We start from the raw sequence: 26,994 nt of genomic DNA, 5'->3' as shown, positions 1-26,994 counted from the left end.
CACTCAATGGTGCAGGAACAAAGGTTGAATGCATCTCCTCAAATTGTGCAGCTGATCTGAAGATGGAGATCTTATCGCCGTTCATGAATACGACTTTTTTGCTTTTCATATGTCATCAGAATGTTAACCTGACAAGTTTTGAGTATATTGATGATATATATCCTTATCGACCTTGTTCTGGTTGTAAGCTTCTGTTGTTGCCTTGTGCATGGGGATTGTTCTTAATTGGAAGTTTGTTTGTATGGGGTTCTTGCTTGCGTAATGCAGTTGGTCTACAATGTTGCTTGTGTTTCTAGCCAAACATAATTCTATAAAATATAATCTACCACCAGAGAGAATGAACCATTGATAATACCCATTACCCACACAGTTTCAAACCAGGGTTGGCAAAAAATAATTTAACAGAATGCCGTAGCTTTGTGCTTTATTGTCCTTTCCTGCATTGCTCCTAACGTCATTTCCCCTCTTTCTGGTGAGCGTTGCAACAACCAGAAGCAGAAAGAATATGCAAAAAACACAAAGACCAGACCAAGATGTAGGCAGATCTTCCATTCTCACACCAAATATTGCAGTTTTATAGCTTAGATTGAACTGAATTCATCTATCAGATGAAAATGACTTATTGTCCACTGTCTGAAAATTGTTGTCTTTACCCTATAATCCTCCAAAATTATGTTCATTAAATATCGACCGCAGATACCAATGCAGTTTAATTTGATTCTGTGAAGCAATAATCTCAACAAGTGAAACAAAAAGAGGCGCCTTGTTTAATCTGCCCTTTCATCAACATTTCAGCTGTTATCCTCTAGAATTGGAAACAAATTCATCTTACAAAAATGAAAATCGGGGTACTGAGGTGATTCTGGGGAGGAGCAGGAAGGACAGTGTAGCTCTGTTGATCTCTTGAAGCACCACCGCCATGTTTAATTCCCCTCTCTTTCTTCTCTCTCTTTTTGAGGATTTAACTTTGTCTCTAACCATTAGTATTCGGTCCCCCTGCCTCGAAAAGAAAATTCAATATGCTACAGTGAGAAATCGGACTCTGATATTTGTACACACTACAAGGAAAACTATTTTCCATATTCTAATACTTGAGTTAATGGAAAGAGAATCACAAGTAGTATGGCATTCATGTTCTGCTCTCTAAAACCTGGGTTGCAAATCCAGTCCTGATAGCAAAGTCCTTCTACCATTTAGAGTGATTGTGGGAGCACAAACAAGAGAAACTTGTCAAACCAATCACAATCATTTTCACTAAAGAAAAAGAATGAAAAATTAATGACCCAGGAAAAAAAGAAGAAGAGAAGGGCACTTTCATTTGTTTATACATTTGTGAAACACTTCCTGTTGTGCATTATTAATCAACAAGAGATGATATCGAATACAAATGACAAGCTTATTGAGGGATGAGGCAGCTTTGGATTTAAGGGGGACAAAATTTGGGCTAATTATGATTAAATTCAACCTCCTTTTTTTTTTTCAGTACAATGGAAAACATCCAACATGAAGGTTATCAGACAATGCAGCAAAGGTACACATGATCCATACCTCATGCAATATGCTGAGCTAAGGTAAGGATTTTGACATGCCTTTTCTTCCTAAGTTCATGTGGAACCGGCCCAAATACTCTGGTCCCAATTGGCTGGCCTTGCTTGTCAACCAGCACGACAGCATTATCATCAAACTTCACCTCACTTCCATCGACACGGCCTTTCTGCATGGCAGCACGTACAACCACACCATACACAACCTTTCCTTTCTTCACTTTTCCATTTGGCAGGGCTTCCTTTACAGATGCAACAATAGTGTCCCCCAGTCTTGCACCTTTCCTCCCCTTCAAAGCTTGTATACACATAACCTTTTTTGCTCCCGAGTTATCTACAACTTTGAGAACAGTCCTCATCTGAATGAAGGTTCTTTGTTGCTGTGAACATACATAGGAAATGTTCAAGTACCGCCCAGAGAAGGACAAAATTAGTAGACAAATTTAACAATAAGACTTTCGTTTCATATACAAAGCTTCGGTCAGGATATTCTCGTACTCCATTCTTCTCACAATTTCATCGAGAAATTTGTATATTGCATGCAACAGAGTAAGAAAAAACAAATGCCCCTATCTCAGAGCCCTCCCAACAATTTAAGGTTTTTCTGGGCCTAAAGTTTCTAAATACCAAATGATCAGGAACGTCCCCTGAGCTATTACAATCCATCAACTCTAAATTTTCTTACTGAAATCATATCAGATTTTGAAACTTCAGTAAAATCCAAGCTCTCGTGTAAACCAAAAGACAATGCAGTTCAATAGAAATGAAATGGAGAAACAAAGAAACTAATGACCTGAAACAAGAAATTACTGCAAATCGTCTCACGCGGAGTGCTAAATAAATCAGAAAAGTTGTTGCCGACTCCCCCACACAATGATCGACCCACTAAGCATCCAAACAAGAAAAAACATTCAAAACCGTTAATCAACCCAAAATTTCAGAGGTTTAAAGATGTAAAATGATCAAAACGAAAGGAGTACCTCGAGAACACTTTGATACGAAACTTGCTGCCATCACCGTGCCTAATTGCGAAACTGCGATGGCAAAATTAGCTGCAACAGAAACCCTAATAGGCTCAAATCAGTCGCCTGAGCCTGAGGTGAGAGAGTGACACAGAGGAGAGGAATATTTTGGGCCCTGCTCATCCGACCCAATAATAATTGGGCTTTCTTAACCAGTCGATAAAATGGGCCCAACTCACATTTGGGCTTTATGAAATCCAACGTTCTTCTCAATTATTCGCCGTTTATCCTTTTTGGCTTTTTCGTAGTAACGTGGCACGCTATAACAAGAAAAAGACGAAACGACACAGATAAGCCGTATAAGCCTATAAGGAGAATTGACAGGTCAGCAACAAAGACGCGTCGAGCCGGCCAACCGAAAGAGCACCCACCACTGGCTAAGCCGGTCATCCCAGCATTACAAATTGTAGCATACAGCCGTCTTCCGACATTTCTGTCCACTATTGCCCCTCTCACGGCTACACTTTGGGCTCTTCGGCTCCGTATCTTTCCCGTTGAAAGGGTAAAATGGTCAAAAAATTCTTGTGCTCTGTCTTGTGATATTGATTAAACCTATCCGTCCCTGCTCCTTCTCCTTCTGCAGTCTCCGTACTCCGATCGATCAATTCAGCTCTGGTTTGGGGTTTTTGGTCAGTACTCTTCTGTCTCTGTGATATATTTCCAGTACATCTTTCGCCCTCGTTCTCTTTCGGTATTTTGTTTTGCTGCTGAGAGAATGAAGAGGAATGTTGACTGTTTTTCTTATTGTTAATTCTTTTTGCCCTTTTTTCTTACGTTAATTTCAAGTCAATTTTGGTGAAGTATGGTGTATCTCCTGAATTTACTAGCTTGTGGGTTTCTCTGGTGCTTAGTTTGTTTGTTTTTTTTTTTTTTGCAGTTTTAAGATTGAGAATGGTTTGATTGTTCTTTCCGCATCTTTTGCTCGGGAAATAAAAGGGGGAATTTATGTACCAGATATAGCTCCTCTGATCTGTATGTGTTTATGATATACCTGCCTTAACTGTGTGTATGGAGTTAAGTTTTTTGTTGATTAGCTCTGTAATGGCCTACGTTCAACTTTTTCTCAGTTTATTCATGTGTTTGTGGTTGATAACTGTGATTTTGTTTCAATTAGGAGCTTAACTCCAAGAATCTTTCTTAACTATGTTTTTTTTGCATTAAAAAAACAAGATCCTTCTATGCTTGAATGAAGAGCTTAGTCTAACAATTTTGAGAAAAATATTTAAACAGAGATGGAGATAAATTCCTGGTGTAAAATTTTCCCTTCTGGAGTTGTGAACTAACTCGCTTGAATTGGTAAAATTTATTGAAGCCGCTTTCTCAATATCTGTTGTCAGCCATGGTATTTCTAGTAGGTTTTCAGTTCTAATATTGAGATAAGATGACACATCATCTTTGATGTCTGAAATCAGAATAAGTTTGTCCGGGTTCTCAATCTGATCTTGTACCGACAATTCTTCTAAGTGCCTCTGGAATAAGCTGATCAGGTTCTCTGAGTTAACTTTTGTGATGTTGCTCGTGCATACATACCTGGTTTTTGTTTCTTCATTTGGTATGCTTGTGCCTTGTAGAAATAATTTATCGTGTTTCAATGAAAAATCAGAACTATAGCTTGTTAATAAATGATAGTGTGTGTTAATGGCTCAAGATCCGGTTTGTGGCAGTTACTGATTCTGCAAAATTTTGTGATGGGTACATCATCTGGTTCTAACATCCACCAGTCGTCATCGAAAATGCTGCCCCCACGCCAGCAACCGCGAGCTGGAGGGCTGCAAACATCACTGTCCCTGCTCTCTTCTGATCCTCGCTTGTCTCCTGATGGCCAGGAACCTAGATCAAACTCTGATAATATGCGCGACTCCCCTACCGAAAGTGCCAGCTCCCACGAGACCTGGCCTACTGCTGATGCCGTTGCGGGAAAGAAGTTGGAAAATGGGAAAGCAGAGGTTGAATGTGCTGAACAATCTGTTATTCGCCGTGTCTCTAGTGCAGATAAGATATCTCTGCGGGACATAGCCAGAGAAAGAGTGGATTTAATCTCTGAAAAAATGCGTCGTCTACCCGATGAGTACCTAGAGGAGCTAAAGGGAGGACTTCGTGCTATCCTTGAAGGGACTGGTGGTTCTCAGCATCGAGAGGAATTTTTAATTTTGCAGAAACTCGTTCAGAATAGATCTGATTTAACAGCTAAGACATTGATTAGAACTCACCGTGTACAGCTGGAAATCCTTGTTTCCATAAATACTGGAATTCAGGCATTTTTGCATCCAAGCATCAGTCTCTCTCAGACGTCCCTTATCGAAGTCTTTGTGTTCAAGAGGTGCAGAAATATAGCATGCCAAAACCAGCTTCCTGCTGATGATTGCACTTGTGAAATATGCGCAAATAGAAATGGTTTTTGCAATCTTTGCATGTGTGTGATCTGCAACAAGTTTGATTTTGAAGTGAATACATGCCGTTGGGTTGGTTGTGACTTGTGTTCTCACTGGACTCACACTGATTGTGCCATCCGTGAGAGACAAATTTGCATGGGCCCGTCTGTTAAAAGTGGAGCTTGCCCGACTGAAATGCTTTTCCGATGCCGGGCATGCAATCGGACATCTGAATTGTTAGGATGGGTTAAAGATGTATTTCAACATTGTGCACCAGCCTGGGACCGTGATGCTCTGATGAGGGAACTTGATTTTGTTAGTAGAATCTTCCGTGGAAGCGAAGATCCTAGGGGAAGGAAACTCTTTATGAAATGTGAGGATCTTATAGAAAAGATGAAGGGGGGACTTCCAGAGTCGGCAGCATGCAGAGCAATATTGATGTTTTTCCAAGGTATGTACAAAGCTAAACACTGAGAAGATTAGTCTGTGTGTACTTGGGTATTTATATGCTTGATTGTAAATTGTTGAAATGGTCTGGATGACTCTGCAAGATGAACTTCAAGAGCATGCTGCAGTGTGTTCTTACATGCATATGTTTTCTCTCTGTGTTTTTGGCTATTCTGGTGGTGTTAGTATTTGACCTATACGATCACATGGTTAGATGATTGACGTTCAACTTGTTTACCTGATCCATTCGTGGAACTTGACAAAAATATAATGTATTAACGTAGGCAAGGCTAAGAAGTATTTACTAAGCCGTTGCACATTGGTCAGAAATTAGATGATGTTACATGAGTGTGTTTATCCCATATCACTTGTCTATTGGGTGGTTCATGATTTATCAGAACGTGTGGGATTTTACCAGGCTTACCCGACCTGCTTACAAATGGTTTGGTGCCAGTCTGCAAACTGTCAAACAGGTGTAATTGTTTATTCAAGTCCCCTTACATAATGCAAACCTTTCTATCTAACTTTATTGCTGGTTCTATATGAATTCCTAGCTACAATACTGGCACATTCGGAAAGTGAAATAACTTAATTAATTATTTGTTGAAAGGGCTGCTGTTACTTGAATTGAAGTACTAATCTGAATTTGTTGAACTCTTTCTTTCAAATTTGTTACATTTTCTATTACATTGAGATTGAAACATGTTAATTCCTTATTCTGATTTTGTGTTCCTACTTCCTCCAATATGAAGAGCTTGAGGTTGACTTTCCAAAGAATGTGGAAAATGGGGAGGGTGGCCGGCTGATTGCCCCGCAGGAGGCATGCAACCGAATTGCTGAAGTGGTACAAGAGGCTGTAAAGAAGATGGAGATGGTTGCTGATGAGAAGTTGAGAATGTTCAAGAAAGCCCGCATGGCTCTCGAGGCATGTGACCGAGAGCTTGAGGACAAGGCCAGGGAAGTCACAGAGCTAAAGTTGGAGAGGCAGAAAAAGAAGCTACAGATAGAAGAGCTGGAGAAAATTGTGAGGCTTAAGCAAGCAGAGGCTGATATGTTCCAGCTGAAGGCCAATGAGGCAAAACGGGAGGCTGAGAGACTGCAGAGGATTGCTCTCGCCAAGACAGATAAATCTGAGGAAGAATATGCCAGCAGTTATCTAAAACTTCGTTTGAGTGAGGCTGAGGCTGAAAAACAGTATCTGTTTGAGAAGATTAAGCTGCAGGAAAGTTCACGGCCCTCACAAGGCAGTGGTGGAGGTGACCCTTCACAGGCCTTGATGTATTCCAAAATCCATGATTTGCTACAAGGGTACAATATCAATCCAAATTCAGAATCCCGGCCTAATGATCGCCATCCCTTCAGAACAAAACCCTGAGCAAGGCTTCTTGACATGTTATACATATTAAGTTAGCTATCTGATTTAGGAATGCTTCTTTGTTGTTAACTCGGTGGAAGGGCACACTAATTTGGTTTCATCTGGTAGTAACTCTTCAGTGCGAATGCTCAATGTTTATGATATTGGGATTAGTTTGAGCGATTTGGATGTCTAAATGGTCGATGTCTTGTATGTTTATGAATTTGTTTATTTTGCTTATATCCACATTTGTATTGCTTTCTATGCAAAATATTGGATGTCATGATACATTTATATAGGTTGCATTGGCAATATAGGCATGCTTGTGAGAAGTTCTGAGAGGTGGTGGAAGACTTACCAAGGAATTGACATATATGATATTTCTGCAACAAGAGAAGAAATTTACCACAATGGGATGCTCCAGTCTTCATTGGTAAGTGACATTAACAATTGTTTCTGGCATAACTAAAAACCATTTAAAGCGAACTAAAATTCTGTTTTATTACAGGCGAGTAGGGGTCCTCTTTCTATGTATGGCTGGAGAAGATTTTGTCCTGCTTAGGGTTTTAGTAGAATCAAACAACCTTGGAGTTGGGAGACTGCGATGTAATGGTACAGCAGTAGTGGCAGAGTTGTCAAAGGTGATGGAAGTGCTAATTCCATGGCACTTTATTAATGAGTTTATGCAGACATTTGGAGTGACAAGCCTTGCATTGTTGAAGAACAGACTCGACCTTCCGCCATTTTCAATGCTAAGCATCCTGTTTGTGACACCAGAAGGAACTAGTGTTCCATTAGGAAAATGTAGCAGGTGACTGAGTAGAAGTGCAGAAGGGATTGAGTGACTGAGAATGTAATCTTGAAGGTGGTCCAGACTCAGTGCAACCTTAGATAGCTCTTCGTCGCTCGGCATCAAGAAAGTTATTTCCCGGTCGTGTAGGGAGCCATTTAGGATCTTGAGGAGGATGACAAAACCATGATAAGACCAAGTTCTCATGTCAGACATGGCTATCTGGAGGTCAGTTTGGTTGATTGGATTAGGAGGTTGAGATTTTGCAATTGCAACTATTGAGAGAAGAATGAAAAGCCGTAGAGCCGCCATTGGAGTGATTCTACTGCTAATTCAGAGATGCAAAGAAGACTTGGAGTAAAATTTATGCTTGGGATTGGTCAAGTTGTGAATTTGAGAAGGTGCATGGGATGTTTGCCACATGCATTTTGCTCTAACTAATGTTAGTTAGCAGGTGGTTTGCACATGAATAAATCGTATGCCCTTCTCCTTCTATCTTGGTTATGAGTAGTTAGAGATGTGAATCCAACCTTGTACATAAACTTTTTTTTTTTGGTAACCAAGAGTAATTTAGCAAGCGTGACATTTATACATACCACTAAACCCAAACTCAGGTCAGGCTAGGCACGCACAAACCCACCCGAACCTGGTACATACATACACGAGAATCTCATATGAATCACTTGTTTTACTTGTTAACCCTACAAAACAAGTAGAAATTGTTGAACTTGAGAATCATTTCTAACATAGATTGAATCAGGCAACCTTTTTAATTTATGATAGAAACAGAGTCCCACATCAGTGGGTTACATATTATGCATGCCTTTTATTAGTTCAAAAGCAGCAATAATGACAACCCCAAATCAAGAAAATGATCCAAATTTCTTTCATTGAATTTGCAACTGGGCTTAAAAACAGAAGCTGTGAGGTGATCAAGCATCATTGCGCTTCAGAAGGACAAAAACCAGAAACATATCATATATTGGTGATCCTGAATTGATGAAAGAGTCAACTTTTTGGGTGTACCGATCAAACAGCTCATCAATGATGTCATTACCAAAGTGGTCACTGAGAAGTCCTTCCCAAATAGCTCTGGAGAGTGGAACCACCGAACCGTTTGTACATTAAATTCTTCTTCGTCAAGGATGAGGGATGCCATTCTCTCAATGCTGAAGCAAGGATTACTCTCTATCAAGGCCTTGAACTCCTGCACAGTTGGGTTGTAGATGGGCAAATTGAAGGAGTCCAACTTTCCTTCACTTACTGATCCCTAAAAAACAGAAGACAAGCACATGAGTACATTCCCAGTAACTTGACGGTTTCGGATTTTTGAATAACATTACCTCTTTTGTCAGGTCTATGAGACTGGATTCAAGTAAATCATTACATATTAAGAAATCGGATTGTGCACGAGGGATCCCATCTGGGATGCATGGTAGTATGAGGGTCATGAGCCCTCCATGGACAAGCTCCAGTGACCTGGCATCCAGAAAAGAGGTCATGTCCATGGCAAATTGAGCTAAGTAAGCCTCCAAAACTTCAACTGGGGCACCTGTATAAAAGATCCTCCCCTTATTGTACGCAGGGGAGCTCTCATCTACTAACTCTTCAGGAGCATGTGAAAGCCAGTGAAGTGAAAATGAAGAGTGGACGAAATGTAGAGAGTTTTTGGGTACCAATCGGCCATGAAACGTGCCAGGAACAGCAGCTGCTAGGTATTGCCTATTCAATGGAAGATTCTTGAAGAGTGTGTTGAAATCATTGGAGATGAAGTCATTGAACAACACTTGAAATTCAAGACCATAATGAGATTGGTATTTGAGTTTCATTGAATCAATAATGTTCTGCATGGCAATAAACGTATTAGGGCCAACAGAGCATCCAAAATCTGCAATCCTGATAAATTCTGGTGATGATGAAATTACATCAAACTTTTCATCAATTCCTTCCTTTATTAACAGCTTCACTGACTCCATTTGGCTTCTCTGCAAAATAATCAACTCAGTATGTGAGAATTCTGTTGTCATGATGAGTGAAAAAGGAATTGAGAATTGGAAACATTGCCTGAAATGAGGAATTCTGGAAGTAGCTGTACTCTCCATCTCCTCCATTCATTGTAGTTGATTTAGTTGCTTCCCTGGCCATCTCTCACTTTCTTTCTCTCAACTCGTTGGTGAAGATGGGAGACTGAACTACTACATTTTTTTTTTGTACGTCACAGAGATAATGCATGTGCTTGGAAGTGCAAATCTATCGTCAACTACTCAATGCAATATTGCAAAGAAGACGAACAAGGGAGGAGAGAGTACCAGTAGTTCTAGGATTCAACCAAGAAAAGGACTGTGAGAGAGTTTGAGAAAAACCAAACAAAATCCAGATCTATTTTCAAACTATTTTTTTTTGGGTTGAAATCTAGGATAGATCTACCTTCTATTCCTTTAGGGATGGCTTCAAAAAGAACGGTTATGTTGCTGATTGGTCTTCTGGCAATGGTTTATCAGGCAACACAGAGGTAGGTTATGTTGCTGATTGGTCTTCTGGCAATGGTTTATCAGGCAACACAGCTACCTCTTCCAGAGGTTACTGTTGCTTTATCAGAAGAAGAAGATGTTTGTACGATGGCACAAACCCAAACCCAACCTCCCCACCATCTCAACCCTTTGGGCCGTGGTAGTTCCTAGCCCCTCCATTTGGAAAAGGAGGGACTTAGGTTTGAAGACTTGGGCTAGCATACAAAGGAGGAACTTAGGTTTGAAGACTTGGGCTAGCTTATATGCTAGACACCAAATCCCTCAACAACCGATGTGGGATAATAAATTCCAACACTCCCCCGCACTCGTGGACTGGGTATCGAAGCCCAAGGTCCAACGAGTGGACTTCTTATCAAGGACGAGCGCACACCTGCTTCGACACCATGTAGAAAATCCCACGATGGCACAAACCCAAACCCAAACCCAACCTCCCCACCATCTTAGCCCTTTGGGCCGTGGCAGTTCCCAACCCCTCCCTTTGAAAAAGCCTGGACTTAGGTTTGAAGACTTGGACTAGCTTATATGCTAGACACCAAATCCCTCAACAACCGATGTGGGATAATAAATCCTAACACTGATGAAACTATCCAATCGTGTACCTGTGTTGATCTGAAGATTTCGTTCCTGATAGTCTAAGAGAGCTCCGTCGTTGACGGCGAAATTGTGCAGGAGGAGGTTCTTGGTTGTCGACGAAATTGTGGCGGTGATGTCCAAAAAGGAGGTTCTTGATTTTGATTTTTTAATTATGTTGAAAAGATTTTCGGAATTTTTTTCATAAAAGGGAGTCAAAAACACACTTGGCATCTTTTTATTGGACTTTTTTTCCAATGTAGAAATTGATTTAAAAATAAAAAAATTACACCTCAACACTTAACAGTCATGTCATCAACGTTTTGACGGAATAGTGACTCAATGCTTGATTGAACTATCAATTAACATTGAGCAAAAAATATGAAGGGCTGAATTGATCCTTTTTCGTAACTTAGAGAGTCTACGTAATACTTATCCCTAACTATTTTGGACATTTTAAAGATATAGATTTATATTCTCCAGACTGTCAAAAAACAACATGATTCTCACTTTTCTTTCCCAACAGAATATACAATCACTAATTACAATTTATAAGAGCAAACCATTCAGGTGTCTCATTAATGGTTTACTTGACAAATTTAAATGGTAAGAATTCTATCAACCAACAACGAAAAGGAAAGGAACCCACAAAACAAAAAAGAACAAAAGGGAAACATTAAGGTGAATTTGAGACAAAAGGCTATTAACTTTACTTTGCGTCAAGTCAAGGAAAAATATATCCTTGATGTTCTTGGATAAACCATTTAGCTATACTCGATGAGACTGCATTCACAGAAAGCATTGGAAATTTGGAACATGCAATGAACTTTACAACAAAAAAGTCATTATCATTACCAAAACAATAATTGCAGTCTCAAGCTGTAAAACACAAACTCTCAAATCTCAAGTTTCCAACACTAATTATTTGCTTCGGATAGAAAGTTAAACACTCCAAAGGCTTCCCATTTTATCTCCAGCAAATCCATAAAGCAGCAGGTGCCTTTTTAACATAAAACATTTCACTTTTAACATAAAATAAACACATAAAAAAGCTACATGTCTGCTGAGAACAAAATATGATATTAATGTTCTTTCAAAAAAAAAATGACATTAATGATATCAAAAGGAGTCAAGGGTTCATGGTTTTGGGGAGTGAAGAGAACCTTCAACTTTGGATCTTAGCACCTAGTCACATGGACGACAGAAGCCATATAATTTGAAAGAAGCCTATAGGAACCATTTTCAACAACACTAGGACTAACAATCCTTTCGTGCTGTTACTTGTATCTTAAAACCAAAAGACGGTTTTTATTTGCTGGAAACAGACTCTGATACAGGACTTTTGGAAGTTGGGTCTCACACCTTCAACAATGTATCAGGGAATCATATGTGTTCTATTTTTCGGCCCTTGTATGACAAACAAACAGCGACTTAGATAACTCGAATAGCGTATTCAACCACATATAACAAACACCACCAGCATTCCAATGGTCAAAATCTCTCCAGCAAGATGCCAATTTCGGTCAGTCAATTCAACAAACAGGTTAGAGCCATAGAGGGTATTTAATAATGGCATTAATAAGACGATGAGAGGCGAGAGCACATACCAGGAGGGAATGGGGCCGCATCTAAAATCAAATCTCATTGTGGGCCGCATGAAGACAGAGAGACTTCTGGACATTCTACCGAACACTTTATCGACACAAAAACAAGAAGCCCACCCACGAAGCCGAATAAAGACATTTTGTTTGTGTACAATAGGGGGTTATGGGTTTTGTCTGTCTGACTCCTCCTCCGTCGCGTTCCCAACCCCTCCAGCTACAAAGCCTGCACAGCCGAACAGAGAAGCTGGTGGAGGGTCCCTCCCATCTCATCCGTGTTGATTGATGACTTGTCGTCCTCTAGTGGCTTCGCGCGTCTTTGTCACTGTCCAGCCTGTCAATGTGGTCCCCGCTGTCACTTAGTGTTCACGACTCCCCAGAATCTCTACAAAATCAGATCAACCAACGCAGAATCTATGCGGGGCATACGATGAATGTATGTCTGAATGCTTTAGGTTTAGGAAGTAAAATTATCACATCAATAAAATAAAATAACCAAAGGGTGACTCCACTTAGAGCTCCATGAGGCCAAACTGTAAAGAATCGGGAGTTGTTGAGCTGAATTTACGTTGTGAGCAATATTTTAATGGTCATACGTTACGTTTTAACTCAATTTATATTGTTCTTAAGTGAAAAGTTTTTATGTATATAAACCTGACGACTCAAATTTAGATCCATCTAAGATGTTCCAAATAAGTGATTTTTTTCTTGTTCTATTAATTAATCCTTTGAGGAAGATGTGATTGTTTTAGTCATAAAGTCATTATAAAGCATTGTTGATGCTGGTTATTTTTCTTGTTTTCCAGAAAAGGTTGAAGAAAGGAGAGCCAGCAAAAACGAATAAACAAACAGATACTCGCAAGATAAGGAACTTTTCAAGATCTTCTATAATTTGCCTATAGCTATACTAAAAAAAGCTTAATTAGGTCAAATTTGTTTTCAACTTTTACATAATTTGAGATAGAAATCTGCCTTGGGGGAGGTATATGTAGGAGTAGGAGACCATTGTGGTGGGGGGTGATGGTGGTGGGACTAAAGTTTATCTCGATTGGACTAATTATTGGGGGGCCATGCAAGAATTGAGTCACTTCCAACCTGTACTCAAAGAAATTCACATCATTAGATGTGTGTGTCTATATATATATATATATATATATGTCAACAATGAATCATGCCCCTACATATAGAGATGGGAAATAGGTGAATATTTCTCCAAGTGATTTTATAAATGAATTTTTCAAAATAAGATGTCGTCATGTATTCGCACATATATTGAATATTGTGTTGTGCTGGCAGTTGAATTTTTATAATTTGATCAATCTTATTCTTGCTTAATGATAGTGAGTTGTCTGAACAACTTCAATTTATAACAGATAAAACCCCGACTGTCATTATGTTTTTGCCTTAACTGACATTAATTTAGTCAATTAGTATGTAATTTAGTTGTCAGGATAACTACAGATTCTGTTGTTGCAATAAAACCTCAAGTAAAATGGCAGTGATTTTTCCAGTGTTGCCTTGCATTAAAAATGACGAAATTAAATGTTTTATGTTACTTAAATAGTTTTGGGATACTACAATAAGAATATTTTTAAAAAGATAAGGTGTCTTGGGTGGCAATCCATATCGACCCACCCAGGAACGCTGCTCCTGAACAAACAAGAAGTGATATGCATTGGACTCCATCACTTGAATTTAATATTTATGCTTGCATTCATGTGACATAAATTAGACTTTCAAGTTTGTTGTGAAGCTCTGATATTGTTTTGTTCCAAAGTTGGTACAATTTGCTTACAGAAATTGTCTGTCATCACATGGTCCACCAACCTAACAACACATACATGGATAATGGTTTGAGCCATAACTGCATTCATTAATTAACATTATGTGTAATTATATGGCTTCTTAGTCTACTCTTTACGGCTCAACAACCATTATTGTATATAATCCAGTTCACTAATTTGGCTATATTATGGCAGAAGGTCTGCTATTGATTACAATACAAGTGGTAGAAAAAAGTCCACAATATCCCCTACATTTTAAGAGAAATATCTTGTAATAATGGTCAAAGTAATCATGATATTGCTTAATGTGATTAGTTTAATGGGGATTTGCTTTTTATAGACCCCATTACTTTGTTCTTTCCTGATGATTTCCAATAAGAAACTATGGTGGGAGGGCTATTTAGGCGACATATATTTTCATGGAAGGAAGAACCCACATCATCAAAAACCATAAAGATTATTTCTTTAGCATCAACGCGCATGTTAACCACCACCCAGTTCCTCCATTAATTTAATCGCCACTGTTTGTTTAACCAGGATGTTGTAAATTTTTATCGGGAAAAGAGAGCATTTTTCTCCACTGCAATGGTAAGTTGGTAACTGAAAGCGTCCATTTCATTTACGTCTTTACCCCTATGTGTCCCTCTCTGTATACTGCAGAAGAGAGTGATTGTCCCTTTCAACCCTCGCAGAAACTAGAAGATACGATCTTGAACCCTAAACAATAATAAAAATAAACGGGAATAATATATTTGGCAATGTAGCATTACCCATAATCTGTTTTTTTTTTTGACGTTGGCGGTTTCTTTAGTTTGCTTTGGGTTAAGCTTCCCCACCAGATCCAGATGATGGGATTATCATGTGCGGTGTGCCCCAACCTCAATTTCAAATGCTGTACGCCAAACTGAAAGTAGTTGAGTGAGAGAGAGAAATGCTGGAAAACAAAGAAAGAAAGGGACACTTCTTTTTATCCAAATATGATCATTGATTCCAGTTGGGTTTTCACAGAAATCAACTGAGGTGGTTCAGGTTTGTCATTGTTATGGGTTGGCTTTGAAAAAGTTCCACTCTTGATGCTTCTTTTGGCTATACAGTGCTTAGGCAAGTTGTAAGACCCAGGTATTGGAAAAGGGTCAATATTTTGTTTTTCCTGATCTCACAATTGATTCCCTCACTTCACAAATGGGTTTGGTTCACCTTGTTCTTTGGTTTGCTTACTGGCTCCTCTTTGTGTTTCCGAACTGATTTTGGTTGGATTTTAAAGCTCCACCGAGGAACTTGAACCAACAACATTGTTTCCCTGCACTGCGTACATTTGGAGCTGCTCGGTGTGCGATTTGCCCCATTGTGCTTGTGTCTTCCAAGTGGGTTTTCAGTAAAGTGATTTTAATGGGTTTTGATGAGTTGCGTTTTCAGAAAGTTCATTCTTCATATAATAGTGCTATTGGGTATGTAATTCCGATGAACTCTATTGCTGGAGCTTGGGTTTTTGTCTAGGTCACAGGGATTTTTCTTGAAGATACGTTGGTGAGCTTTTGTGAAGATGTCTATTAATTGCAAGCTCTCTGGAATTAATGGCAGATTGTCAGCGAGTCTGAGCCTTATGAAGGCTAAGGAGCCCTTGCATGGGCCCAAGTGTGGCAGGAAATGGTGGAGAAAATTGTTTTGGCTTTTAGGACTTGTTACCATAGTTAGTATTTGGCTTCTCTTGAGTTTTGATGGGACAATGGGAAGGACACGGAAGAATTGGGATTATTGTGGAGAAAAAGCTCAAGTCTTGCTTCAGATTTCCTTCTTCTCTGAAGCTGATCAGGTACAATGGCTACACTTTCGCTTTTAACTTGATCCATGATCTCTCAATTGTGCTAGTATTTGTGCTTGTAGTTTGAAGTAGTAAAATATCATGACTTTCTTTTTGCAAACCTCTTATTTTGAATCTTTCACACTGGTTTGGGTAAGTAGAGTTTTAGGAAAATACATAATCTAATAGCAACTCTTTGTTTTTGGTTGTTTTGCCTTTTAACAGAATATTTTGCAAAGAATTGCATCAAGGAAATACATAGATGATTTATGCAAGATTCTCTCCTTGTGGCTGGTGAAAGGATGGTGGTCGCTCCTTCTTGGAATAACAATTCCAATACTGAGCTGCATCATATCTGGATGTCGGTTACAACTTTTGAATGACCAAAAGCATAAGATAGATGAGCAGGAGCCAGCGACACAACACTGGCAGAAGCAGCAACAGCAAGCCCAAAGTGCTCCTAAAGGTGCTGGGAAGTGGAGTAAGAAGCTCCTTATAGTATTTGTCTTGCTAGGAATTGTTGTGTCTATTTGGTTATTTTGGTACCTGAATAAAAAAGACATTTTGGGACGAGAAGTGACTCTTGCCAACATGTGTGACGAACGAGCTCGAATGTTGCAGGATCGGTTCAATGTGAGCTTGAACCATGTTCATTCATTGGCAATTCTTGTATCCACATTTCACCATGGGAAAAACCCTTCTGCTATTGATCAGGTAACCCCTTGTCTATTTTATTTTCCTTAATGCTTCTTCAGTTTCTGGTGACATCTGGTGACATCCAGGGGTCTGTAACTTGTGTATAAAACCAATGTGATGACTCGTCTCGTAAGATAGTCACAATAGTTATGCTTTTCCTTTAGAGATTTGCCATTGATGGATCTTTCTGACCTTTAGTTGCATTTGCTCATATGGTAAAACTTGGGAAATGAATGTATTATTCCATGATTCAAATAGCTTCAGCAAGAAGTATGTCATTACTATTACCCCACACAACAAGCTTTGCTGTTGCTGTGATGCTAATTGTGAAGTCTCCTTCATTTGACAGAAAACATTTGGTCTATATACTGAGAGAACTGCTTTTGAGAGGCCACTAACTAGTGGTGTTGCTTATGCTTTAAAAGTTCCTCATTCAGTGAGGGAGCAATTTGAAAAGCAGCATGGATGGACAATTAAGAAGATGGAAACTGAGGATCAGACTTTAGTTCAAGATTGCATTCCTGAAAAGTTAGATCCTGCACCCATTCAAGATGAATATGCACCTGTGATATTTTCTCAAGAAACTGTCTCCCATATTGTCTCCATTGACATGATGTCTGGAAAGGTCTGGTTTCGCAGCTTAGGCTATTTTGTTGTTTCTCTTAATGGGTTTCTTATTTGTTTCTTTTGCATTTCAAAATAACTTTTTTATTTGTTTTCGTGGTATCATTAAATTGTGTGGAATACATAACTTAAGGGGAAAAATCAAGGTTTTTTTTCTTTCCAATGTAAAAAAGTAAAGCTTTATTCTTGTCCCCATCCCACATTTATGTTATCTGTTCTAGGAAGGTAACTGGAGATAGTAATACGCTGACTTAGTATAGGTGCATCGTTAACAATCAAGATGCTTGTGCCTTATAGCTGATTTTGGACTCAACCTATTCTGGTTATGGACTGATTTTTCTGTAACTGCAAGTCTACAGTTTTTTAAGAAGTTGGACGTTTGCAATCATCTAAATGTGGCATTAGTTGTAATCTTGATGATATTATATGGTTAAAGTTCCTTCATTGAAATTTGAAAAGATGGTGATTTTGCTCTCAGTTTGCTTTCAAATATGCAACCAGCTGTTGCTCTTATTGCCTTATTGGGCTGTTATGGTCAGCCATGTCCAGCTTCTTATATGTATCTACCCTTTTGAAATTCATTCAATATTATTACTTGAGTTAAAAAAAACTCTTTCCCTCAAAGTATAGACATTGAAAGCACATCTAATAAGAACGTCCATAGATTCCCTGCCACTAAGCTGATTCAATTGATCAAAAAGTGTAATAATTTTATTATACAGGAAGACCGTGAGAATATATTGCGAGCGAGGGCTTCCGGAAAGGGTGTTCTGACATCTCCCTTTAAGCTTTTGAAGTCCAATCATCTGGGTGTTGTACTCACTTTTGCAGTCTATAATGCTGATCTTGCTGCAGATGCTACACCACAACAACGCGTTGAAGCTACTGCTGGGTAATTCTGTTTTCTTGGAAAATCCTTGATGTCTTGTCTTGGGGAACCCATAGTTTATTGTTGTAAAGTATTCCACGTGTCAGTTTCAGAAGATGGTATTGATATTTATTTCTTGGCACAATTCATACACAGCTATCTAGGCGCATCATATGATGTACCATCTCTGGTAGACCAGCTTCTACAACAACTTGCCAGCAAGCAAACAATTTCTGTGCATGTTTATGATACAACTAATGCATCAGCTCCAATTAAAATGTATGGTGATGAAGTTACTGATACCGGTATGTTGCACACCAGTAACCTTGACTTTGGAGATCCATCGCGAAAGCATGAGATGCATTGCAGGTAGATGTTTATTATATTAAGAATATCAGCACCTAGACATGAGAAGCCTATTTTGTCATATTCAAGTAGTTCTCCATTGGTTGCAGATTCAAGCAAAAGCCTCCCTTACCTTGGACAGCAATAAGCTCATCATTGGGGGTTCTAGTCATTACCCTGCTGGTAGCCCAAATATTCCTTGCAGCCATAAATCGAATTGCACAAATGGAGGAGGACTGTAGGAAGATGATGGAGCTAAAAATTCGTGCAGAATCAGCAGATGTGGCAAAATCTCAGGTGCTCTATTTTTCATGTAGATGGGTATTTATGATTAGTCATTGCTATGAGGAACACATACATATTGGATCTACCAACTTAGTGACTTTGTATAAACCTTTTATACTTTTTTTTCTTTCCTCTCTATTTGGACCTAATTCTTGCTCCTGTCACTGAAATGTCCTCGCTTTTGTAGTTTCTTGCAACTGTATCCCATGAGATCCGGACCCCAATGACTGGCGTTTTAGGTAATATGAGACACCTCCCAGTTATAATAAGAATAGCACTGAAATGTTGAAAGAAATTATAAACAGAATACTGGTGTCCATTGTTTCAGGCATGTTGCAGCTGCTGATGGATAGTGGCCTCAAATCGGTTGAATTGGAGTATGCCCGGAATGCTCATAGTTGTGGGAAATATCTGATCTCACTGATAAATGGGCTTCTCGATCAGGCTAAGATAGAATCTGGCAGGCTAGAACTTGAAGCTGTACCTTTTGATCTGCGTGCTATTCTTGATAATGTTCTGTCACTTTGCTCGAGCGAATCTAATGATAAAGGTCTTGAGGTAAATAAAACTCTCCTATTTTTTATTTTTTTTATCAACTATTTGTTGCCTAAATGTCACTTCCTCTTATCCTTTCTTACATGAACTCGGTTGTGCGTGTTCCAAATTTGGGTTTTACCTTGGGTGAGAGAAGTTGGCTGCTTACGTCTCCGATCAGGTCCCTGAAATTGTTGTTGGTGACCCTGGACGTTTTCAGCAGATAATTACGAATCTTGTTGGAAATTCACTAAAGGTTAGTTATTTTTTTGTTTCAATTGGTTTGAAAATAGTCAGTGGATGAGTGGAACAATGGTCCATATTAACATCTCCCACAATACTGAAAACAGTTCTCCTTAAAACTGGAGATATAATATGCTATGTCAATAGAAACACATAATTTTCAGATTTTTCATGGCTGTTCAATATGTAGCATGATAGAGAAGTTTATAACATGTGACATTACAGAGTATGGATGGTAGAAGACTCAAGTTTCCTGTATTTCCAGATGTCCAAATGTCAAATCCAAGCTAAAAATTGGCAAATTTTTGATGATATCAATAGACATTTTTCATGCGTTTCCTTAACTGGAAATAGATTATTGGTAGCATAATCTGGTTCACTGACTCTCCCATGCTTTGCTTTCAGTTCTCTCATGAGGAAGGACACATATTCGTTTCTGTGCATCTAGCTAATGAAGTAGGTGACCCAGTTAGGGATCCAGTGTTGAGACAAGTCTTGAATTTAGTTAAAGATACAACAAATAGAACATGTAATACATTGAGTGGATTTCCAGTAGTTGACAGATGGAAAAGCTGGGAGAACTTTAAGAAGTTAAACAGCACAGCAGAGGAACCTGAACTTATTAGATTATTGGTAACTGTTGAGGATACAGGTGTGGGAATTCCACTAGAAGCTCAGAATCGCATCTTCACTCCTTTTATGCAGGCAGACAGTTCCACTTCAAGAACATATGGAGGGACTGGAATAGGATTGAGCATTAGCAGATGCCTGGTGGATCTCATGCATGGTGAGATTGGTTTTGTAAGTACACCTGGCATGGGGAGTACCTTTTCATTTACTGCAGCTTTAAGAAAAGGAGAATCGAAATCTATAGATATAAAGTGGCAGCAGTATGATCCAGTTTTTGCTGAACTCCGGGGGCGGAGAGCACTTGTCGTTGATAATAGAAGTATTAGAGCTGAGGTCACCAGATATCATCTTCAAAAGTTGGATGTATCAGTGGAAATAGCTTCCAATCTAAAATCAGCCTGCACTTATTTATCGAGTACTTCCAGTTCAAGGTTGGTTCGACGAAGCTTTCTCTGTAATGCATTGTTAACAGTTGCATCAAACATATGCAAGATTCTAATTATTATAATTCTAGTGACTCCACATCCTAATTGAGAGCTCTTTTCTGTGCATAACGCTTGCATTGTAATATGCAAAGAACCTGAGAAATATTTACATAATTTTTTGGAGAAAATGTTGATGGGTTATTGGGTTATCTAGAGCAAATGCTTCAGAATAAAAGTCTAGTCTTTGTTCTGCTTCTTGTTGACACATGTTGAACTTGAATGAGTTTGAACTTGTGGCTTGTGGACTCCTAAGTATTAGTTTTTCCTTCTTTTCATAGCCAGTTGATTTCTTCTTTTCAAAAAAAAAATAGCCAGTTGATTTCTAAGTTAAATTTGATTGAAATGCCATGTAATCAAAGTTTGAAATTTGTAATGTGACATCTTGACTATGTAGATATAATAGACTATTGTGCCATAAATTTGTGTATTGTGTTGTTAATGAATTACTAATTGTTTTTCCACAGTGCCTCAACCAATTTGGCCATGGTTTTTATCGACAAAGATGCTTGGGAGAAAAATACAGGTATTCTGTTCCAACGATTGCTAAAAGGGCCCGGACAAAGTGGCGGCTCAGAAGGCCAGAGAAAACTTCCTAAGGTTTTTGTAGTGACAACCTCCAAGAGCAATAGTGAAAGCAATGAGCTCAAGTCAGCTGGATTGGTAGATCATGTACTGAGGAAGCCTCTTCTTCAAAGTGTCTTAGTTGCTTGTATCCAAGAAGCCTTTGGAAGTCGTCATATGAGTCAAGAAAATAAGAAGAAACTATCAAATCGTCGGAGTCTACTAAGAGAGAAGCGAATACTGGTGGTGGATGACAATGTGGTAAACAGAAAAGTGGCAGAAGGTGCTCTAAAGAAATATGGAGCAATTGTTACTTGTGTGGAGAGTGGCAAGGCTGCTGTAATGATGCTTACACCACCACACAACTTTGATGCTTGCTTTATGGATCTCCAAATGCCAGAAATGGATGGGTAATCAATCTGCATGCTCCATAACATATAGACATATATATATATTTCTTTCTTTCTTTTTGAATGCAATCTATACATACATATATGTATATTTTTATATAAAATAATGCAAAAGAAGAGCGTCTAAGGATGATCAATTTTTGGAACCAAAATGTTCTATATTTAATAGCTATGTTTGTCTTGATTTCATAAGTGGTAATTGTCGTACAATGAAGTGCTGAACTCTATCAAATGCTCATAAACTTCTGGCAGGAAATAAAGTTGATGAATTATGAATGCTTTATTTGATGGACATCCAGTTTTATGGTTTTTTGAATTATATGGGCTAAATTTTTGACACTCTTCCCTTCAATTATGCAGCTTCGAAGCTACCCGTCTAATCCGCTGCATGGAAAGTGAAGTGAATGAGAAAATTGCATCTGGGGAAGCATCACCAGAGATGTTTGGAAATGTGACTCATTGGCATGCACCAATATTAGCGATGACGGCTGATTTGATTCAGGCTTCAAATGAAGTATGCATGAAGCATGGGATGGATGATTATGTGTCGAAGCCATTCGAAGACGAGCAGATGTATACAGTAGTGGCACGGTTTTTTCAAGCATAGTCGATAGTGGAATGACTTGTAATATACCTCCCCAGTCATTCCAGCCAGGTGGTTGATCACTGCTATATTTGGATTGACCCCTGGCAACATCTGTTGGCTAACTAGTGACCAGACTCACCGCCATTTGGTGGAACATGGAAAGATCCCAGCCATTATCTTCAGCGATGCAGATTTGGTATTTATTTCTGCACCACTCTATCATAGAAATAGAAGTTAGTTTGTTTCTGATCAGTTCTGCTGTAGATTGAATCTGCCTTAAATCACTATATTATCTCAAATAAGCCATGCTTCTTCTTTTCTTGGAAAGATTAATGTGCATAAATATTTTATATGCATCAGAAAAGGTGTGATTGTAAGTATATTGAATCGTTGTTTGTTTTCAGGAATCTAGGCTGCTGACTAATTGACTATTATTTGTGGGTCTGACTATGCATGGTTAATGGAGGAGAGTTATGGAATGCTTGAAATGCTTGCAGCCGCCGTCTTCCATCCTCGCTGTGCTGATTTCTTGATGCAGGAATAAGAGAAATGGAGGGAGATAATCTAGTTCCACCTTTTATTTTTGCCTAGTGTGTATAATTGAAGTTGATAATAGAATGTAATGCTGGATTGCTGGTTCTTTACACTCTAAAGTAGGATATGCAATTCATATTCCCCAGGTTATTCTTATTTCTGCATGAATGAAGTTTGCAAAATATAGAAGATGAGAAGCTGATTGTTATGAACTTTAATGTCAAGTACTGTAATTATGCCATCGATGCTCAAATGCAGACCTTACAAAGAAAAGGATCTGACCAAGAATATTTCTAACCAAGAATCTGATGCATTTTATGCCTTTTTCCCCCCTTTTGATTAGTTTATTTGAAATCTGAAGATTCCTAATTTTCTTCTTGGTACAAGTACAAAGAAGCATACCCTGGACTCCATTCAGTTTGTACTAAAAAACAGAGAAGAAAGAAAAAATGGTTCTTTTCGTGGTTGGTCTTAGGTGTACCACCACCACATGATTCCTGACATTATTGTAGAAAACTAGACCTCATAGCAAGAACATGTCAAATATTTATTAGCCCTACAAAGGATGCCAAGTGAGCCAACTACACATCCCAATTAGATAAGCTGATCTTCTAGACTTAGCTGCTTTGTTTTTTCTACAAAAAAGGATGTCAAGGGCTCTGCTTTGGATAATACTTGCTCTCCTCATTGTGTCAACAATTCCTCAACAATCTGGTAAACTAACCACATTGTTTTGTACATGAACAGAGTTATTATTACCATGTTTCTTGTCTAATGCATTGCATTGTGTGTCTGTGAACGAATGTGTTAGATGGGCAATATGAGCAATGGTGCATAGCTGATGAGCAAACTCCGGACGATGTGCTGCTCAACGCGTTGGACTGGGCATGTGGGAATGGTGCAGACTGTAGAAAGATTAACGATGATCAACCTTGCTATTTCCCCAACACAGTGAAAGACCATGCTTCCTATGCCTTCAATAGTTACTTCCAGAAGTTCAAGCACAAGGGCGGATCTTGTTACTTCAATGGAGCTGCCATCATTACAGAACTTGATCCCAGTAAGCATGAACAAAATCTCGAATCTTTCTTTTACTTCTACAGCAAATAACTAATCGCAATCATACTTTTTCTATAAGATTCTCTGCATGGTAATTCTTGTGTTCAATGTGGATTTGCAGGTTATAACTATTGCCACTATGAGCTCATTCCCTGATACTAGGCAAATTAAGGAGTACTTACAGAAAATAAACATTACAAATTGAGTTACTTATCTTGCTTATGTAGTGAAATCAATTGTTGTACCTGGAGACAGATCTTGAGACCCAAAAAAGAAGTGCAGTACGGCAGGGGTAACCATGCTGTGAGAGTCGAATGCGAAAGTGCAGTGTCTCTAAGTTGGATATTGCATTTCATTTTCTTTTCTATGCTATGATAATCCTAATAAAGTGCTGCAGCTAGCACATAACCACGTTGCATAAGATTATTCTGTCTCAAAGTCACATTGACATGCTGGAACTGAATAACTGAAAAATCATCTATGAAGGAAACAAGAATAAGTTCCACAATCTTGTTGCAATAGTAAACTATTGACAGTTCAAGTTTCAACCGGCCAATCTCTTGGGCACGTTTCTTTCCAAGAACGTTAAACATACTACAGCAGTAACACACAAAGTAACAATAGAATCCCAGTTTCCATGTCTCAACTATTCATAGTAGAAGGATACAACAAGGTCTGAAAATAAACCTTTGGAAATTAATGAAAGGAGATTGGTAAATAGAATGCTTGAGCATCTGTCCAGTCCCATGCGAGTATGCTAGTCCAATCCACTATAACAGCAAGCTTGCCCAAGCACCTATGAATGCAAATCCACCAAAGGGAGCTAAGGAAGAGTACTTTCTATCCTCAAGGAGTGCCACAGCATAACACCTACAAGATCACAGAATAAATCAACTTTTGCCTTAACTCATAAATTCAATGAGAATGTGGAAAATAATCACCTCACGCCACAACAAATGAATTCATATTCAAAATGACAATAGAGCCTGGTAAGTTGGAAGTGACCCGACCTTAGCTCCGTCCAAGGTCTAAGCCACCTCCAACCTGAAACTCCTATGCTGCCAACTATCACCTATATTTGAAGTGTGTATAAGTATATTTTTACTCTACAGCCTCCAGCAAGTTTTTGGAATGTAAGAGCTCCAGGGTTCTTACATCTAGCATACCAACCTACTTGAATCAAATTGATAACAAAGTGGAGATCACTGGGGCAACAGCTAAATCTGCAAGCATATATCAGCTAAGCTGTTTCAAGGTTCCTCCACTCCACATGATAAAGTATAAAAATTGAATAGACCTACACACTTGCACATAATTAGGATATTTCCCAACCCCGATGAGTTGAAAGCATATAAAATGGTGTAGAAAACTATACAATTACAGATTGGAATTGCCAATTTGCAACAGTTGCACTTGCGCACTTTTCAGCATTAAAGTTATCAATTGTCAATTAATAAATAAAGTTAAATGTGAAACAACAATCAAGTTCATGTCTTCATAAACATAAAACTAACACAGAATGGCCACTTACGTTCCAGAGAAAGCAATAATTCCAGTAGTCAAAAGACCTCCGAACTGAAACATGGAAAAAGAAAACAAACTTCAGACATTAACCCATAAAAGAAAAACCATCTCTCTCAGAATTCTAGCATTTTATTCGAATGGTATGAATTATAATCAAATTTCATAACTTGCATCAAGAAAGAGAAAAATAATCACCTAGGAGAGCCAGTAAAGTAAGCAAGCAATGAACTGAAGCATGGAAAAATTAGATTCAATAGCGATAAAGAACTCACAATATTGGGGTGTTTGGTGATCGGTGCAGCAAGAAGTGCTGCGGTGTGAACAAGATGGTAAATCGAAGCAGTTTGCCAAACCTTCCATTTTTTACAAAAAATTAAGCATAAATTGAGAAAAAAGAACCCTAAAAAAAATAAATCGTATAAAAATTGGAACGCAAAGTAGAAAAGAACCTCTCTGTAAGCGGGGTTTTTAGGCTTAAACACATGAGCACCATAGGTTCCTAACCCAAGTGCCGCAACACCTGTTCCCGTTCGCAGGCAATATTAATAGTTACACAAACAAACAAATAATAGAGATTAGAGAGTATTAGAGAGAAATAGAATGCGATACCAGAAACAGCAGCAACTCGGTGCCACATTCGAGGATCCATTTTTCTTCTTCTTCTCCTCCTCTCTTTTGACTCTTTCACCGAAACAGATACCAGCAGAGCAGAGAGACAGCCGACAAGGGGATGGGATTGAAACGACGCCGGTTAACATCTTGGGGGGTCAATTGTGGGCCGCAAAGAAAATTACCCACCACTATTGATGGGCTTTCTCTATTGGACCTTATTTGAAGCGCCTGGGAATTCAATCGTTTATGGTCCGATGGTTCTATCAGCTTTGGGCCTTCAAAAATTGGGAATCGTATGGGCCTTGAAGTTTGTTGTGGACCTGAATCCCTACTGCCCCAACATAAGCCATTAATGGGCCATCTAGATCAAGGGCGGACGCAGGATTATCTGTTAGAGGGAAGACCGGAAGAATCATATGATTCCCGACGTAGCGCCCATGAAATTTTTTTTGAATTATATCTTCAAAATATATGAAAAACAACGCCAAACATTCCGGGTGAACAATTGCCCACCCTCCTCGGTCCTTCTTGCAAGTGCCCTTGATCTAGATTGACTATGGCATGGTGAATATAGGAATTGGAACGTTGAATTCATGGTTGAACCAATACGCCATGGACGTCCTTCACTTACAATATTCCATTCAACTTAGCAGAATAATAATCCTAGAGTATTGTCCACGCTAATATGATTACACTTGGAATTCAATTCTCATCACACATTATTCCATACATCTTCCATTGTATTTAGCGTGTCAATTAAATTAGTAAACAAGTTTCCAACAATGAATTCCCCCAAAAAAATTCCTTTAATTGACGTCAACTTTCAAGGTAATGTATACAATGTATTGTTGTAGCACGACTAGACTAGACTAGTTGCCCCTAACTTGACTGTAAAAAGAGATTCTTCGAAGATTGTGCAAATCAAATGCGAGATTTTATTCTAAAAATCTCCCAACACTTCAAATGAAAAATATATTAATTACGATTAAAAAAAAGAAGAAAGAGAATAATTTGGTTAAAACATCACGAGTCAATATTTCTCTCTTTATGATGACTCGTTTTTATGGTTGGATCTTAGGTGTAACCCGATTCTGATGACATTGGAAACACATAAAGCGTGAGAAGGGACCCACAGTTGGCACTAAATACAAACCAGGAAAGAAAATTAAAGTTGTTAAACTG

At 38.7% G+C, this 26,994-nt stretch overlaps 7 protein-coding genes and 1 long non-coding RNA gene across 17 annotated transcripts; 4 read left to right on the top strand and 4 right to left on the bottom strand.

The window, feature by feature from the left end:
* Window positions 1-675: 675 nt before the first annotated feature.
* Window positions 676-2,683, bottom strand: LOC119999594 (50S ribosomal protein HLP, mitochondrial-like). Of its 2 annotated transcripts, none has more exons than XM_038847261.1 (4): window positions 2,525-2,683; window positions 2,338-2,429; window positions 1,549-1,924; window positions 676-1,000 (listed from the first exon to the last, which is right to left on the bottom strand). In XM_038847261.1, exons 1-3 carry the CDS (start codon window positions 2,556-2,558, stop codon window positions 1,550-1,552), a joined length of 501 nt encoding a protein of 166 aa, XP_038703189.1. In that variant the 5' UTR covers window positions 2,559-2,683; the 3' UTR covers window positions 676-1,000; window position 1,549. The 2 variants fall into 2 exon arrangements, with proteins under 2 accessions (XP_038703189.1, XP_038703188.1); XM_038847260.1 differs by having other exon boundaries at window positions 676-996; window positions 2,525-2,682.
* A 303-nt stretch (window positions 2,684-2,986) lies between these two features.
* Window positions 2,987-7,010, top strand: LOC119999916 (OBERON-like protein). 5 transcript variants are annotated; one of them, XM_038847734.1, is made up of 4 exons: window positions 2,987-3,195; window positions 3,444-3,538; window positions 4,288-5,389; window positions 6,138-7,010. In XM_038847734.1, the coding sequence occupies exons 3-4, from the start codon at window positions 4,300-4,302 to the stop codon at window positions 6,758-6,760; spliced, it is 1,713 nt and encodes a 570-aa protein (XP_038703662.1). In that variant the 5' UTR covers window positions 2,987-3,195; window positions 3,444-3,538; window positions 4,288-4,299; the 3' UTR covers window positions 6,761-7,010. The 5 variants fall into 5 exon arrangements, with proteins under 5 accessions (XP_038703662.1, XP_038703659.1, XP_038703661.1 ...); XM_038847731.1 differs by having other exon boundaries at window positions 4,231-5,389; XM_038847733.1 differs by lacking the exon at window positions 3,444-3,538.
* A 9-nt stretch (window positions 7,011-7,019) lies between these two features.
* On the bottom strand, window positions 7,020-8,131 carry LOC120000105. The gene is made up of 2 exons (XM_038847985.1): window positions 7,246-8,131; window positions 7,020-7,122 (listed from the first exon to the last, which is right to left on the bottom strand). The coding sequence occupies exons 1-2, from the start codon at window positions 7,839-7,841 to the stop codon at window positions 7,020-7,022; spliced, it is 699 nt and encodes a 232-aa protein (XP_038703913.1). The 5' UTR covers window positions 7,842-8,131.
* Window positions 8,132-8,267: 136 nt separating this feature from the next.
* LOC119999917 (loganic acid O-methyltransferase-like) lies at window positions 8,268-10,039 on the bottom strand. Of its 3 annotated transcripts, none has more exons than XM_038847736.1 (4): window positions 9,957-10,039; window positions 9,594-9,846; window positions 8,873-9,514; window positions 8,268-8,799 (listed from the first exon to the last, which is right to left on the bottom strand). In XM_038847736.1, exons 2-4 carry the CDS (start codon window positions 9,672-9,674, stop codon window positions 8,479-8,481), a joined length of 1,044 nt encoding a protein of 347 aa, XP_038703664.1. In that variant the 5' UTR covers window positions 9,675-9,846; window positions 9,957-10,039; the 3' UTR covers window positions 8,268-8,478. The 3 variants fall into 3 exon arrangements, with proteins under 3 accessions (XP_038703664.1, XP_038703665.1, XP_038703663.1); XM_038847737.1 differs by having other exon boundaries at window positions 8,873-9,373; window positions 9,455-9,514; window positions 9,594-10,033; XM_038847735.1 differs by having other exon boundaries at window positions 9,594-10,033.
* On the top strand, window positions 9,897-10,768 carry LOC119999921. The gene is made up of 2 exons (XR_005468518.1): window positions 9,897-9,991; window positions 10,046-10,768. It is a non-coding gene; the product is annotated as an uncharacterized LOC119999921 (long non-coding RNA).
* A 3,914-nt stretch (window positions 10,769-14,682) lies between these two features.
* Window positions 14,683-22,825, top strand: LOC119999915 (histidine kinase 2-like). Of its 2 annotated transcripts, none has more exons than XM_038847727.1 (13): window positions 14,683-15,828; window positions 16,042-16,530; window positions 16,862-17,137; window positions 17,859-18,028; window positions 18,161-18,373; window positions 18,460-18,646; window positions 18,822-18,873; window positions 18,963-19,192; window positions 19,326-19,424; window positions 19,817-20,472; window positions 20,991-21,497; window positions 21,858-22,279; window positions 22,488-22,825. In XM_038847727.1, the coding sequence occupies exons 1-12, from the start codon at window positions 15,559-15,561 to the stop codon at window positions 22,102-22,104; spliced, it is 3,396 nt and encodes a 1,131-aa protein (XP_038703655.1). In that variant the 5' UTR covers window positions 14,683-15,558; the 3' UTR covers window positions 22,105-22,279; window positions 22,488-22,825. The 2 variants fall into 2 exon arrangements, with proteins under 2 accessions (XP_038703655.1, XP_038703656.1); XM_038847728.1 differs by lacking the exon at window positions 14,683-15,828 and having other exon boundaries at window positions 16,042-16,282; window positions 16,438-16,530.
* Window positions 22,826-23,014: 189 nt separating this feature from the next.
* LOC119999918 (glucan endo-1,3-beta-glucosidase 4) lies at window positions 23,015-24,011 on the top strand. 2 transcript variants are annotated; one of them, XM_038847739.1, is made up of 3 exons: window positions 23,015-23,331; window positions 23,429-23,677; window positions 23,798-24,011. In XM_038847739.1, exons 1-3 carry the CDS (start codon window positions 23,265-23,267, stop codon window positions 23,830-23,832), a joined length of 351 nt encoding a protein of 116 aa, XP_038703667.1. In that variant the 5' UTR covers window positions 23,015-23,264; the 3' UTR covers window positions 23,833-24,011. The 2 variants fall into 2 exon arrangements, with proteins under 2 accessions (XP_038703667.1, XP_038703666.1); XM_038847738.1 differs by having other exon boundaries at window positions 23,429-24,011.
* Window positions 24,012-24,178: 167 nt separating this feature from the next.
* LOC119999920 (transmembrane protein 256 homolog) lies at window positions 24,179-25,955 on the bottom strand. The gene is made up of 5 exons (XM_038847740.1): window positions 25,810-25,955; window positions 25,650-25,720; window positions 25,473-25,553; window positions 25,208-25,251; window positions 24,179-24,546 (listed from the first exon to the last, which is right to left on the bottom strand). Exons 1-5 carry the CDS (start codon window positions 25,847-25,849, stop codon window positions 24,447-24,449), a joined length of 336 nt encoding a protein of 111 aa, XP_038703668.1. The 5' UTR covers window positions 25,850-25,955; the 3' UTR covers window positions 24,179-24,446.
* Window positions 25,956-26,994: the final 1,039 nt, after the last annotated feature.

Source organism: Tripterygium wilfordii, chromosome 6 (genome assembly GCF_013401445.1).
Source record: "Tripterygium wilfordii isolate XIE 37 chromosome 6, ASM1340144v1, whole genome shotgun sequence".
NCBI lineage: Eukaryota > Viridiplantae > Streptophyta > Magnoliopsida > Celastrales > Celastraceae > Tripterygium > Tripterygium wilfordii.
The sequence above is the reverse complement of the archived record's forward strand: the minus strand, read 5'-3'. Positions and strand labels throughout refer to the sequence as shown.